Here is a 15,599-nt window from a genome sequence, read left to right on the forward strand (position 1 = left end):
CCTCAATTTTAAATCCTCTGTGGGGCGTCACAAAACTCCATTTTCCTTCAAACAATACCTACACGAAGCTGGATTCACTGAAAGAAATAAAGAACTTGTAAGCACCTTCAGGACATACAAAAACCAATGAAGTACTTTTTTTTTTTTTTAAGTGTATTGGCTAGGACAATGAGGAGAACTCTCCAGCTCTTCTTCAACATGATGCCAAGGGATCGTTTATGTCCACTTGCTTTAACATCCTATCTGAAAGACAGCATTTCCGACAGTGCAGCACTCCCTCAGTACTGCAATGAAGTGTCAGTCTATATTATGTGATAAATTCTCAGTCGTGGGACTTGAACCTACGATCTTCTGACTCCGAGGCAACAGCTGACACCTTAAATAGTGTTCAGAAACAGGACTATCGTCTTCCTTGCTCAGAGGCAATGAATTTAACTGTAGCAGCCCTATTGCAATACCAGCTGCTGTAGTACAGCTATCCAGAGCGAACAGGAGTGCAGGAGTTGAATTTACACTTCAATAAAGACATCATCTTGAACCTGGAGTATTAGAGAACCTGTATGATTTCAGCAGGATGTGAATTAATCGAACTCCTTTATGGCATCCAGTTCAGTGACTTCTCCAAACCAGTTACCAAGATTAGGTTGTCAGCACTCAAGGTCTGAACTGGAAAAGACGAACAAGGATGCTAATCAGAATTCTCTCTAACCGTTTATAAGACAGCCATGGTGGTGTGACTGTGTTAGTGCATTCCACACTTCTGTAGATTTACTGTTAGGACAAAAGGCCAGACCTGATGATATTTGAGGAGCAGACCTACTGCTAACGAACGACAGCGGGGGTAGGTTTACAGCCCGGAGTACTCCCAATGTATTTATTGCTATAAATCATACTGAAGCCAAATCAGGACCACTGCCCATTACTGACCTGCCATAGGTCCAGTCCAATCACGCCAATGTTCTGAAATCTGTAGATGTTGCTGTCAGGAGCATACTCGGGATTGTCGATCTCTGGGTGGACCCAGGCACCTTTGTAATTGGGGTTTTTTATTTGTTTTGGTTTCCATTCACCCTAGGTTAAAAAAAAAATCAAATTTGCCAATGTTTAGTGCAACATACAAGATCCCAGGTCTGTAAAGCAGAGCATCAATACTATCAGAATTATAGAGTAGTTATAATAGGGGACTTTAATTATCCCAATATAGACTGGGATCGTAATAGTGCACAGGGCAGAGAGAGTCCAGAGTGTGTTCAGAAGGATTTTATAGATCAGTATGTTTCCAGTCCAATGAGAAAGGAGACATTGCTGGATCTGGTTCTGGTGAATGTGGCGGGTCAAGTGCCTGAATTATTAGCAGGGGAACATTTAGGGGACAGCGACCATAGCATCATAAAGATTTAGGTTAGCTACATAAAAGAACTAAGGAACAATCCACAGTAAAGATAATTAACTGAGGGACAGCCATCTTCAATGGAATGAGAATGGATCTGGCCCAAGTAAATTGGAATCGAAGATTGGCAGGCAAAATTGCAACTGAACAATGGGTTGCCTTTCAAGAGGAGATAGTTCAGGTAGAGTTTAGGTACATTCCCACGAGAGGAAAAAGTAGGGCAAGCAGATCCAGAGCTCCCTGGATGATGAGAGTAAGATGAAACAGAAAAAAAAAGGTTTGTATGACAGATGTCAGGTGGATAATACAATTGAGAACAAGAATATGGAAGGTTCAGAGGGGAAGTGAATAAACAAAGGAACAGCAAACAGCAGGAGAAGAGACTGACAGCTAACATAAAAAGGGAATCTAAAAGTCTTCTATAGGCACATAAATATTAAAAGGAGGCCGCCGATTAGGGACCTAAAAGGGGATTTACGCATGGAGGCAGTGGGCATGACTGAGGTACTAAATGAGTACTTTGCATCTGTCTTTACCAAAGAAGATGATGCTGCCCAAGACATGGTGAAAGTCGAGACACTGGATGGGCTAAAAATTGATATAGAAGAGGTATTAGATAGGCTGTCTGTACTTAAAGCAGGTAAGTCACCAGAACCAGATGAGATGCATCCGAGGATACTGAAGGAAGTAAGAGTGGAAATTGCAGAGACACTGGCCATAATCTTCCAATCCTCCTTCAGATAGAAGGGTGGTGCCAGAGGACTGGAGAATTGCAAATGTTGCACCCTTGTTCAAAAAGGGCCTAAGGACAAACCCAGCAACTACAGGCCAGCCAGTTTAACCTCAGTGGTAGGAAAGCTTTCAGAGATGATAATTCAGGACAAAATGAATAGTCACTCGGACCAATGTGGATTAATTAAAGGAAAGCCAGCATGGATCTGTTAAGAGCAAATTTTGCTTAACTAATCTGCTTGAGTTTTTTGATGAGAAGGGGCATAATTCAGTTGATGTGGTGTACATAGACTTCCAAAAGGCATATGATAAAGTGCCACATAACAGGCTTCTCAGCAAAATTAGAGCCCATGGAATAAAAAGGGACAGTAGCAGTATGGATAGAAGATCAACCAAGTGACAGGAAACAGAGTAGTTGTGAACGGTTATCTTTTGGACTGGAGGAAGGTATATAGAAGGGTTCCCCAGCGGTCAGGAATAGGACCACTGCTTTTCTTGAAATGTATTAACGACCTAGACATGGGTGTACGGTGCACAATTTCAAAATTAGTGGCTGATGCAAAACTTGGAAGCATTGTGAAATGTGAGGATAGTGATAGATTTCAAGAGGACATAGACAGGCTGGTGGAATGGGTGGACAAATGGCAGATGAAATTTAATGCAGAAAAGTGTGAAGTGATTCATTTTGGTAGGAAGAATGAGGAGAGGCAATATAAATTAAAGGGTACAATTCTAAAGGGGTGCAGTAGCAGAGGGACCTGGAGGTATATCTCCACAAATCACTGAAGGCTGCACGGCAGGTTGAGAGTGCAGTTAATAAAGCATACAGGATCCTGGGCTTTATAAATAGGGGTGTAGTGTGCAAGAACAAGGAAGTAATGATAAACCTGTATAAAACACTGGCTCAGCCTAAACTGGAGTATTGTGTCCAGTTCTGGGCACCACATTTTAGGAAGCATGTGAAGGCAGAAAAGGGTGCAGAAAAGATTCACAGGAATGGTTCCAGAATGAGGAATTTCAGTTACGTGGATAGATTGGAGAAGCTGGGGCTGTTCTCCTTGGCGAAGAGGTGGTCAAAGGGGAGATTTAGTCGAGATTTTCAAAATGATGAGGTGTCTGGACAGAGTAGATAAGGAGAAACTGTTCCCACTGGCAGAAGGAGCAAGAACTAGAGGACACTGATTGAAGGTTATTGGAAAAAAAAAAAGCAAGAGGTGAGATAAAGAAAAATATTTCTATGCAGCGAGTGGTTAGGATTTGGAATGCGCCACGTGAAAGTGTGGCGGAGGCAGATTCAATCATGGTCTTCAAAAGAAAACTGAATTATTATCTGAAAAGAAAAAAATCTGCAGGGCTACAGGGAAAAGGCAGGGGAGTGGGATTAAGTCAGTTGCACTTGCAGGGAGCCGGCACAGACAGGGCAGGCCAAACGGCCTCCTTCCATGCTGTAACCATTCTGTGATTCTATAAAATCATGGAGGGGTTTGGCAGAGTAGACTTAGAGAAGATGTTTCCACTTGTGGGGTAGTCCAAAACTAGGGGCCATAAATACAAGATATTCACTAATAAATCCAATTAAAAAAAAAGGTATTCAGGAGAAACTTCTTTACCTAGAGAGTGGTAAAATATCATGGAATATTATAGCATAGAAGGAGGCCATTCAGCCCACTGAGTCTGTACTGGCTCTTTTGAAGAGCAAACCAGTTAGTCCCACTACTCCCCTCTTTCTCCATATCCCTGCAATTTTTTTCCTTCAATTATTTATCCAATTAACTTATGAAAGCTACTACTGAATTTTTTATCCATCACGCTATCAGACAGTGCATTATAAATCCGGTGGCAGGTGGCAGGACTATATCTCCAACACAGAAGTCCTTGAAGCGGCCAACATCCCCAGCTTATACACACTACTGAGTCAGCGGCGCTTGAGATGGCTTGGCCATGTGAGCCGCATGGAAGATGGCAGGATCCCCAAAGACACATTGTACAGCGAGCTCGCCACTGGTATCAGACCCACCGGCCGTCCATGTCTCCGTTATAAAGACGTCTGCAAACGCGACATGAAATCGTGTGACATTGATCACAAGTCGTGGGAGTCAGTTGCCAGCATTCGCCAGAGCTGGCGGGCAGCCATAAAGACAGGGCTAAATTGTGGCGAGTCGAAGAGACTTAGTAGTTGGCAGGAAAAAAGACAGAGGCGCAAGGGGAGAGCCAACTGTGCAACAGCCCCAACAAACAAATTTCTCTGCAGCACCTGTGGAAGAGCCTGTCACTCCAGAATTGGCCTTTATAGCCACTCCAGGCACTGCTTGACAAACCACTGACCACCTCCAGGCGCGTATCCATTGTCTCTCGAGATAAGGAGGCCCAAAAGAAAGAAAAAGATTATAAATCCTAACTACGTATTGCATAAAACCCTTTTTCCTTATGTCGTCTTGGTTTCTTTTGTCAATCACCTTAAATCTGTGCCCTCCGGTTTTTGAGCTTTCAGCCACTGCAAACAGTTTCTCTTTATTTACTCTGTGTATACCCTTCAGGATTTTAAGCACCTCTATCAAGCCTCCCCTAGCCTCCTCTGCTGTGAGAGCAACCCCAGTTTATCCACGCAACTGCAATCCCTCATCCCTGGAATTATTCTAATAAACCTCTTCTGTACCCTCTCGAAAGCCTTCACATCCTTTCTAAAGTCTGGTGCCCAGAATTGGACACAATATTCAAGCTGGGATTGAACTATTGTCTTATATAGTTTTAGCAAAACATTTTGGCTTTTGTACTCTATTTGTAAAGCCCAGAATCTCATATGTTAGAACCTGGAACTTGCTACCACATGGAGTAGTTGAGAAAAACAGCATTTAAGGGAAATCTAAATAAGTATATGACGGACAAAGTATTAAAAAGATATGCTGATAGGGTTAAATGAAGTAGGGTGGGAAAAGGCTCTGGAGCATAAACCTAGACCATTTGGGTCAAATGGCCTGTTTCTACTATGCTGTAAATTCTACGTAATACAGAAACACAGAACCAATAAGCTAAGTCAATACTAACAGCTTTACTTCCATACCTTGTATTCTGGGTTTGGGATCATTGGAGGCTCCCACTCCCCATCCATTTCTTCATCCCAATCCTCTGGTTTCTTGGCATCTGGGTCTGGAATGTTCTCAGGTTGATCCCAATCCTGTATTTGTTAGTAGAGAGGTAAAGGATGCCGTGGTCAGAACAGACAATTATCACCTCCACTAACTGTCTTGCAACATCAGCTTTCACACCAACATGTATACACAGCTGTGCCAGTTCATTCCCAGTTAAGGCTTTTTTCTGATTAACTTTACAATTAAATCCATTGCTGCTGGTAACTTTGAGGAAAAGGTAAGAGTTCCCAGTCACTAAGTAATGCACTTTTATGACCATTTACGCTGCTCTTAATTCTGCCAATAAGAGGTACACCATCAGTCCGAGATTCTCAATCTTCTACTCCCCTCTCAATGGCTTTGCCAACATAAATAATGGCAGAAACTTGCTGTGGTGGATTATGGTACTATTTAAACATTTGCTGCAATAACTGTGAAACGCTACTCAGCATCAGCAGCATGTAAACACTTGGGACCAATGGAGGGTATGTAACCAATCATACATATTAACCATATGTAGACCAAGGCAACAGCTGGTCATAGTTCTCCGATCTCACCTCTGGCTTTTTGTCATCAACATCGTCAATTGTCTCTCGGTCATCCCAGTCCTCTGGCTTAGTCACCTCAGGATCCTTGATCTTCTTTACTGGCAGGAAGTCCCAATCATCCTCCAGATTACCCGACTCCACTTTTGCATTGTCGATCTTAACTTGGTATGTCTGATCGGGTTTGATGATCAGTGTGTAGAGGTGGGTCAACTCGTCGTCCTGCAAAGTACAATAAATACGGTACTTACAGTGGTGCCATTCAGCTTGTGTGGGGTCAAGTAAACCAATTTGAAACCCAATGGTCAATCACAAAGTATTGCTGTGGCAGAGTGAGGTATAGCACTGATTTGTGTTCGTCTGCAGAAAAGTGTCAAGCAGAAGCCAGGTTTGTCCTGGTAAGAAAGAGGAAAAAAGTGCAAAGAATTGTATGCAAAATTGCCATTGGAAGACTTAAGAGAGAAAAGGGAAAATACACAGGGTCTTAATGAAGCTCTTCAATAAACTTCCTGTTTATGGTATGGGACCACCCATGCATGGCATTCCCTTTCAGAGGGTGTAGAGCCATTTACGGCATAGAAGGAGGCCATTCGGTTTATCAAGTCCATGTTAGCTCTCCACAGAACAATTCAGCCAGTCCCAGACTCCTGCTCGATCTCTGTAGAACTTAATGTGCCCATCCAATATCCTTCTGAAATCATTGATTGTCTTCGCTTCCAACACCATCGTGGGCAGCAAATTCCAGGTCATTAACACCTACTGCGTAAAGAAAATTCTCTCACATTCCCCCTACATCTCTTGCCCAAAACCTTCAATCTGTGTCTTCGTCCTTGTACCATTAGTTAATGAGAACAGTTTTTCCCTTATCTAAGTCTCTCATAATCTTGTACACTTCTAACAATCTCCTTTTCTCCAGGGAGAAAAACCCCAGCTTTTCCAACCTAACCTTGTAACTAAAATCCCTCATCCCTGGAAGCATTCTGGTAAATCTCCTCGGCACCCTCTCAAGGACCCTCACATCCTTCCTAAAGTGTGATGACCAGAACTGGATGAAATACTTTAGTTGGAGCCTAGCCAGAGCTTTATAAAAAGGTTCAGCATAATTTCCCTGCTTTTGTACTCAATGCCTCTATGAAGCCAAAGATCCCCTATGCTTTGCTAACCACACTAAATGCATCCTGCCAACTTCAAAGATCTATTCAAATGCACCCCCAAGTCCCTCTGTCCCTGCACACTCTTTAAAACTGCACCATTAAGCCTATATTGCCTTACTCTATCCCTTCTGGCAAAATGCATCATCTCAGACTTGTCTATATTAAATTCCATGTGCCACTTGTCTGCCCATTCTGCTAGCCTATATACCCTGTTGCAGGCGGTTCGTATTATCCTCATTGTTTACCACTCCTCCAAGTTTGGTCTCATTGGCAAATTTTGAAATTCTGTTCTGTACTCCAAAATCAAAGTTTTTCCTTGTGCTCCAAGACATTTCTTCTTTCATTTGGCATCTGTCTGTTTAATGCAGATCAGAAATAAAACTGGGATCTATCCCCATTCTATGGCATTTGCTGCCAATTTGAAACCTTCTGAACATTAACCATTCCAGGTTTCTCAGTTCACATATTGTTCCGTGGTCAAGATCCGGTGGATATATTGTACTTAGATTTCCAGAAGGCATTTGTTAAGGTGCCACATCACAAGGTTATTGCAGAAAAGAAAAGCTAATGGTGTAGGGGGCAACATATTGGCATGGATAGAAGATTGGCTAGCTAACAGGAAACAGTGAGTAGGCATAAATGGGTCATTTTCTGGTTGGCAAGATGTAATTAATGAGTGGTGTGCTACAGGGATCTGTGCTGGGGCCTCAATTTATATCAATGACTTAGATGAAGGGACCGAAGGTACGGTTGCTAAATTTGCTGAAACACAAAGATAGATAGGAAACTAGCTTGTGAAGAGGACACAAGGGGGCTACAAAGGGATATAGATAGGTTAAGTAAGTGGACAAATGGAGTTTCATGTGGGAAAGTGGGAAATTGTCCACTTTGTCAGGAAGAATAAAAAAGCATATTATCTAAATGGTGAGAGATTGCAGAGCTCGGAGATGCAGCGGGATCTGGGTGTCCTAGTGCACGAATCACAAAAGGTTAGTATGCAGGTACAGCAAGTAATTAGGAAAGCAGATAGAATGTTATCGTTTATCGCGAGGGGAATTGAATACAAAAGTCAAGAGGTTATGCTTCAGCTATACAGGACATTGGTGAGACCACATCTGGAGTAATGTGTACAGTACAGGTCTCCTTATTTAAGGAAGGATGCAAACGTGTTGGAAGGCAGTACAGACAAGGTTTACTAGACTAATAGCTGGAATAGGCAGGCTGTCTTATGGAGGAAAGATTGGACAGGTTAGGCTTGTACCCGCCGGAATTTAGAAGAGTAAGAGGCGACTTGATTGAAACATAAGATCCTGAGGGGTCTTGACAGGGTGGATGTGGAAAGGAAGTTTCCCCTTGTGGGAGAATCTAGAACCCGGGTCACTGTTTAAAAATAAGGGGTCGCCCATTTAAGACAGAGTTGAGGAGAAATTCTTTTGTCTGAGGGTCATGAGTCTTTGGAATTCTCTTCCTCAAAAGGCGGTGGAAGCCGAGTCTTTGAATATTTTAAAGGCAAAGGTAGACAGATTCTTGATAAGCAAGGGGTGGAAAGTTATCAGGGGTAGGTGGAAATGTGGAGTAATCAGTTCAGCCATGAATTTATTGAATGCCGAGTGGCCTACACCTGCTCCTAATTTCTAAAAATTTCTATCCATCAATACTGCACCCCAACACATCAAAAAATGGTGAGGGGAATTCTCTCTCCACATTCTTTCTCCTTCCATTACAGTTGGGCTACCAACTTCATCTGTTGGTGCCTCCTTCCCTATTGTTCTACTCCAGAAAGCCTGTTGGTGTAGAATTGAACTTGAGCCAATCTTTATACACTTTTATATTTATTTGCTGAGTTGCACATTACAAGCATGCACCTCCTAACCCAAATAGTTTTAATCTGTATATATTATAGGGCTCAAGTGAATCCCCAGTTCATGTGCACCACCCGCATACAATTAAATATAATTAATATACAATAAACACCCTTGAACACAGATCAGGTCACAAACCCAGCCTATGGGAGAATCAAGAGTTGGAATCGGTATCTCATCATCTATGGTAAAATGAAAAGCAGGGGTAGGTGGAAATGTGGAGTGATGCTCTGCTGAGGCCTGTAACCTTTCTTTAGTAATTCTTATAATCTCTGTGGTCCAAAACCATATTCCATTTATGAACACTTAATATTTGTAGTCCTATAATCCTGCAAACTCTTCATTCGTCAGACTCCAGCCTCATGTCCATTTCATCCTTTTAATTTGCGGCCTTGCCTTCAGACTCCACTTTCTGGAATTCCCTCCATCAAAGCCTTCACGTCCATTTAGTCACTCCCTAAAACCTGGTTCTTCATCCAATCATTCGGCCACCCCTCCTAATCTCCTCCTTTGGCTCAATGTTCATTTTCTTTATGCCTCTGAAGTGATGTGGGATGTTTTTTCCTAAGGTAAAAGGTATTAAATAAATCTAAATTGTTGTTACTACCAACCTTGCACTTGATGTCCTTCTTGATGAGATGGTTTTTCCCTTTGTAGTTGATAATTACATGTACTTTCTTTGTCGAGTATCCGCAAATATCAGGACCTAGGTACCATGAAAACAGACATATTTTCAATTCAGGTTCAATTCGATTCTTGATAAAAAGGAAGGTAACTGCAGATCGGTCAGCATTTTCACGACCTTGCTGTGTGTAAATATCCTTCACACCAACAATGATTACACTTCAAAAGTAACTTACTGAATACAAAGTGCAAGGGGTATTCCAGCAGCATGATAAAGTGCCATATATAAATGCAGGTTCCTTCTCTTTTTTTTTTAAACAGTATGCCCAGTGTATAGGACACAGAACACCATGAACCCAGTGCATTTTATTAATATGACACACAGAATGCTGTGGCCAGGACATGATACAGTACTGCATCACAGGGTATACTATATTGTCCTAGTCAGGTCCACACGCAAAATGCCTCAGGTAATAAATTTACTTGCAGACGTTTCATGGGCAACGAATAAGAAATTATGGTGCATTCATTGAATCCTTGATTTCCAAATGAACTATGATAAAGTGCAGTAATGGCCAGCTGACTCTATACCACACTTAAACAAATGGCTGAGGCACACTAGGAGAGTTTTCCTGATCGCATGCATCACTGGCCAGCCACCTATCTCAATTATAATCTAGAGGCTGCTTTCATATCTGATATGTGAGATATATCAATGGAATCAGTTTATAGTGTCATGGTCCTGTAGTTTTTTTTCCAGGGGTATGCGGTTTGCCTTTAAGGTTTGCAAAGGCTCAGTATTGCTTTAAGAACCAGCAAGCCTCAGGAGTTATAAGAAGTTGCATTTTTGTTGCCTTAGAAACAGCCATTTGGAGACTGCGATTCAAAGGGTGCATTCTTGTTACCATAGATACAACCATTCGGAGTCTCACGCGATACATCTGTTACAATTCAGTTTTGAACTGGCTTTTAGTTGAAGACAGTTTGTTCTAACAGAACACACAGACAGAGGACACAGCTGTGATGTTTAGCACATCTGAAAAAAAACTCTCAACCATTTAAACTGAAGGAATAAGATTTTAGTCTATTTATGATCTCTGAAAATTCTAAGAAAAAGTCAAGCCAAAACAGAGGTCTCTGGTAATTTAAATTGAAGAAAGGGAAGTTAGACTGTGACAATCTTTTATCCCTCAAAAACTCTAAAGTCAGCTTGATTCCATTGAAAGTATTTGCAAGTCGTTAATTGTTGAAATTCGCTGGAGAAGTTTAGAGATACAGCACTGAAACAGGCCCTTCAGCCCACCGAGTCTGTGCCGACCATCAACCACCCATTTATACTAATCCTACACTAATCCCATATTCCTACCACATCCCCATCTGTCCCTATATTTCCCTACCACCTACCTACACTAGGGGCAATTTATAATGGCCAATTTACCTATCAACCTGCAAGTCTTTTGGCTTGTGGGAGGAAACCAGAGCACCCGGAGAAAACCCACGCAGACACAGGGAGAACTTGCAACTCCACACAGGCAGTAGGAAAGCAACATTCTGTCAGGACTTCGAGCAACATTGGACTGTAAATTTGCAAGGACTCTAATTTATCTATTTTAAATGTTGTTTATATGTTCATAGCATTTAAGAATTTAGTTTGTCTAATTAAAGAGTAAATTTGTTGATTTAAAGACACCTGGTTTGGTTAGTTTGGGTGTTAATAGATTGTACAATTCGGTTGGGTGTTACTTTAATTTGCAAAGTTTTAAATGATATGTTAGGCAATCTGTGGAGCGACGGGATTGAATTAACAGTGCATTTCTCCCACCACAATCAGAATCGTATATTTTGATTGGGGGCTTTGACTGGAGCTGTCGGTCGTAACATATTTGTTGGGGGCTCGTCCAGGATTTGAATCACATATTAATTGGGTTCCTAGATTTGAATCATATCTTAATTGGGGGTTCGCTCACAGTTGAATCATATTTAATTCGGTGGCTCGCGTCTGGAATCAGAATCAGACTAATCTGGAGGGCTCACATTTAGAATCATAGTAATTACTCGTCTCTGGGATAACATTTAAATTGGGGTCTTGTGTTTGGCATCAGATTAATTGCTCTCGAGTCTGGGATCTTATCAATTGGAAACTTGATTGTTGGGATCTAAATCTGACACCAATTACAAAGGAATTAAAAGAACCAGGTCTCTTGTATAATAAGATACAGTCTATACCATTGTTATGGCATTAGTAGTTGTAGCAGAGTTTTTGGGAAAGCAGAATGTTTCCCCAAGTGACTCGATAACTTTAACTAAGAACAAATTAAAAGAATTGGCAGTGAAATTGGGGTTGGAATTGAAATCAGGTGCCAAAAAATAAGATAATTGAAATAATAGCCAAACGTTTGGAATTAGATGATGATGATACAGATGAAGGGCAATACGAGGAACAAGAAAGGGAATACGAGAGACATGAATGTAATAGCTCTGAGACTGATGCTGTGGAATTGGCTAGGATTCAGTTAGAAATGAAAAAACTGGAGCTTCAGCAGGAAAAAGAATTAAGAAAACTTGAATCAGAAAAAGAGGAAAGGGAGAAAGAAAGAGAGAGCATTTCAGAGAGAAAGTGAAAGAGAAGAGGAAGGAATTTAAGTTAAAAGAGATGGAACTAAGACAAAAGGGTAGTCTTAAATCCAGGGAAAATTCTGGTCAGGAAGAATCTGAGTTTAGATCAGGGCCCAGTGAGAAGTTGTTTAAATTTATACAAGCTCTTCAAGTTCGAGGAAAGAAACGTAGAGACATTTTTCATATCTTTTGAAAAAAATAGCCAAACAGCTGAAATGGCCAAAAGAAAGCTGGACATTGCTCATGTAGGGCAGGCTGGTAGGCAGAGCGAATGAAGCTTTTGCCATGCTTTCTGAAGAGGCTTCTGCAGATTATGAGATGGCAAAAAAGGCTATTCTCACTGTGTACGAGTTAGTCCCTGAAGCTTACCATCAGAGGTTTAGGAACTTACGGAGATTGACTGGGCAGACATTTAGAATTTGAGAGTGAAGCAAATTAATTTTGACTGTTGAATACAGGCATTAAAGATAGAAACCATATACGAGAACCTTTGAGAATTGATTCTCCGAGAAGAATTTAAAAACTCCATTCCTTCAGTAGGGAAAACTCGTACAGATAACCCGAAAGAGTTTGCTGATGATTTCGAGCTTGTGAATAAGCCAACCTCTTTTGTCTGTCACCCCCATAAACCCGAGAAGGATAGAAAGTGAGAGAAAGGAAAGGAAGGCAAGTAGCCGGGGACAAGAAAGAACAGGTCGGACTGGCCCAGGATCACCTCCTCAGGTCAGAAAGGAAGGTGCTGAGGGTAGAAGTGAGGTTTGCAAGCCAAAATGTTGTTATTGTAACAGAACGGGTCATCTTTGTTCAGAGTGCTGGAAATTGCGAGGTAAACCCATTGGACTTGTTGGGGTACACAAAGTTAGTGCAGAGGAAAAGACTCTGACTGAGAGTATAGCAAACCAGGCTATAGCTTTAACGACAGCTATGAATGTGAAACTAGATACTAAAACTAAGAGGAGTGTAGAGGTTAAGAATAAATTACCTGAGAGTTATAATGAATTTTTATCAAAGGGGAGAGCAACGCCGTATCTTGTAAGTGAGGCAGGAAAACCTATTATACTCAGGGATACAGGAGCGACCCAAACACTCTTGCTGGGGAAAGATATAAAGGTTTCCACCAGAGAGCGCCTTGAACGCTAAAGTTTTAGTAAATGGAATTGGCGGGGAGTATATACCCGTACCTTTGTATAAAGTACGCTTAGAGAGTGACTTAATATCTGGGATAGTAACTCTGGGTGTTGTCCACAGTTTGCCAGTAAAGGGAATTGATCTACTCCTAGGAAACAATTTGGCTGGATCAAAAGAATCAGTTTCTCCTACGGTTAGAGGAACCATGTGAAATTAAGGAAATGGAGCAATTACAGGAGCAAGATCCGGGAATATTTCCTGTGTGTGTACAGCCATTAGCCAAGCAATGGCTAAACAGGATCCATTGTCGGAGGTAAAAGGGGCACCACAAATAGATAATCAGGCATCTGAAACCTTATTTGGGGATTTAGATAATTCAAATGGGATGTTTAACAGATCGTCTAACATTGCAGCACAGCAAGTTGATCCAGAGATCTAGCAAACAGCACAGATGGCTGTCAGAAGCTGAGGTGAAAGGAGTTCCGGAAGGCTATTATATGGCAAATGGGATTTTAAGGAGGAAATGGAGACCGCCTCATAGACCTGCCGACGAAGACTGGACGGTTGTTGAACAGATAGTGGTACCACCTAAATATCGACAAGGATTTTCAGGACATAGGGGAATTCGGAAGACCAAATCACACATAAGCAAACATTACTACAGGCCAGGTCTTACAAAGGATGTGAGACAATTTTGTAGGGCATGCCACACCTGTCAAATGGTGGGAAAACCACAACCTACCATAAAACCAGGGGATGAGGTATTAGTGTTGTTACCGTCACAGGGAGAACCAGTGAAAGCACGGTTCAGTGGCCCATATAGAGTGATCAAAAGAGTGGGTAAGGTAGATTACTTGATTGACACCCTTGATCGCTGGAAGAACAACCGGTTGTGTCACATTATGACTGCAGGTAGGAGGATAAGCCAGTGCAGGCATGTCAGATAATCGGGACTGAGAAGGAAAAAGGATAGTGAGGATGAGGCAGAAGTAGGCCTAGGAAATTCTTAGATTGGATAGTTGGAGGTTCAATCAGCGAATGCAAAATGACTAGGAAAATTAAACGATAGGCTTTTACACTTGGAGGCAAAACAGCATGCAGTCCTAACCAGGGTTTTCACAACGTTTCAAAAAGTTTGTAGGGATAAGCCAGGATGTACAACCTTAGCCACACATGATGTGGGTATAGGGGGACCCATTCCTTTAAAACAACATCCTTGTTGCTTAGGTCCAGACAGACAGGCCCAAGTGAAAGCTGAGGTACAATGCATGCTGAAGGGCAGCTTCGTTGAACCTAGTCAGGACAGCTGGAATTCGCAGATGGTCTTGATGACTAAACCTGGCGGGACAGCTCAAACTTGCATAGACTCTGGAAAAGTCACTGTGGTAAAGAAGGCAGACTCCTACCTTCTCATTTAAAAGGACTGTATGGACAAAGTGGGCAACACAATGTGTCTTAAAGAGGCAGATGTGTTGGAAGGACACTGTCAAATTCCTTGGACACCCCAGAGTAAGGAAAAAAAAAAATCAGCTTGTTATACCGGACAGGGTTTTCCAGTGTCAAGTGATGCCACATAGGTTATGGGGGACTTGAGAAATTTCTCAGAGAATAGTTCAGTGCTCCTAGCTGTGTAGCCCACCTGGCTGAGGTGATGGACAATAGGGACACTTGGAAGGAAAACACAAAACAATTGGAAGATTGTGCTTGGAAATTTAAAATGGGTTAATTGGAACAACCTTTTGAAAATTTAAAGCCGAAATGTTCTGGTGGAACTTGTTGCTGTAGTCTAAACATTTTTTTTTAAAGAAATGTGTATCTGTAATTGCGTGAAAAACAAAAGTTTTACCGTTTTTTTCAATTTGTATTTTTTTTTTAACCCATTGTAATGAAACGCATTTCAGGAATGGTGTTTCATTCCACTACGGGCGGAGACGCCATGGTCCTGCAGTTTTTTTTATTCGGGAATATGCGGTTTGCCTTTAAGGCTTGCAAAGGATCAATATTGCTTTAAGAACCAGCAAGCCTCAGAAGTTAGTTATAGGAAGGTGCATTTTTGTTGCCTTAGAAACAGCCATTTGGAGACTGCGATTCAAAGGGTGCATTCTCATTACCACATACAACCATTCGGAGCGAGTCTCATGCGATACATTTGTTACAATTCAGTTTTGAACTGGCTTTTAGTTGAAGACAGTTTGTTCTAACAGAACACACAGACAGAGGACACAGCTGTGATGTTTAGCACACCTGAAAAAGAGCTCTCAACCATTTAAGCTGAAGGAATAAGATTTTAGTCTGATTTTTATTACCTCTCAAACTTCTAAGAAAAAGTGAAGCCAAAACAGAGATCTCTGGTAATTTAAATTGAAGAAAGGGAAGTTAGACTGTGACAATCTTTTATCCCTCAAAAACTCTAAAGTGAG

At 41.6% G+C, this 15,599-nt stretch overlaps 1 protein-coding gene across 1 annotated transcript in view; it reads right to left on the reverse strand.

Moving 5' to 3' along the window:
• Positions 1-15,599, reverse strand: part of LOC137351795 (calreticulin-like) — a 59,266-nt gene that overhangs the window by 22,622 nt on the left and 21,045 nt on the right. Inside the window, exons 4-7 of the mRNA XM_068016638.1 lie at positions 9,423-9,517; positions 5,808-6,017; positions 5,184-5,297; positions 928-1,071 (exon numbers count right to left, since the gene is read on the reverse strand). Of these exons, the coding sequence (XP_067872739.1) occupies positions 928-1,071; positions 5,184-5,297; positions 5,808-6,017; positions 9,423-9,517 (563 nt within the window). The remainder of the gene's footprint in view (positions 1-927; positions 1,072-5,183; positions 5,298-5,807; positions 6,018-9,422; positions 9,518-15,599) is intronic.

The sequence above is a fragment of the Heterodontus francisci genome, chromosome 36, assembly GCF_036365525.1.
Source record: "Heterodontus francisci isolate sHetFra1 chromosome 36, sHetFra1.hap1, whole genome shotgun sequence".
NCBI classification, from domain to species: domain Eukaryota; kingdom Metazoa; phylum Chordata; class Chondrichthyes; order Heterodontiformes; family Heterodontidae; genus Heterodontus; species Heterodontus francisci.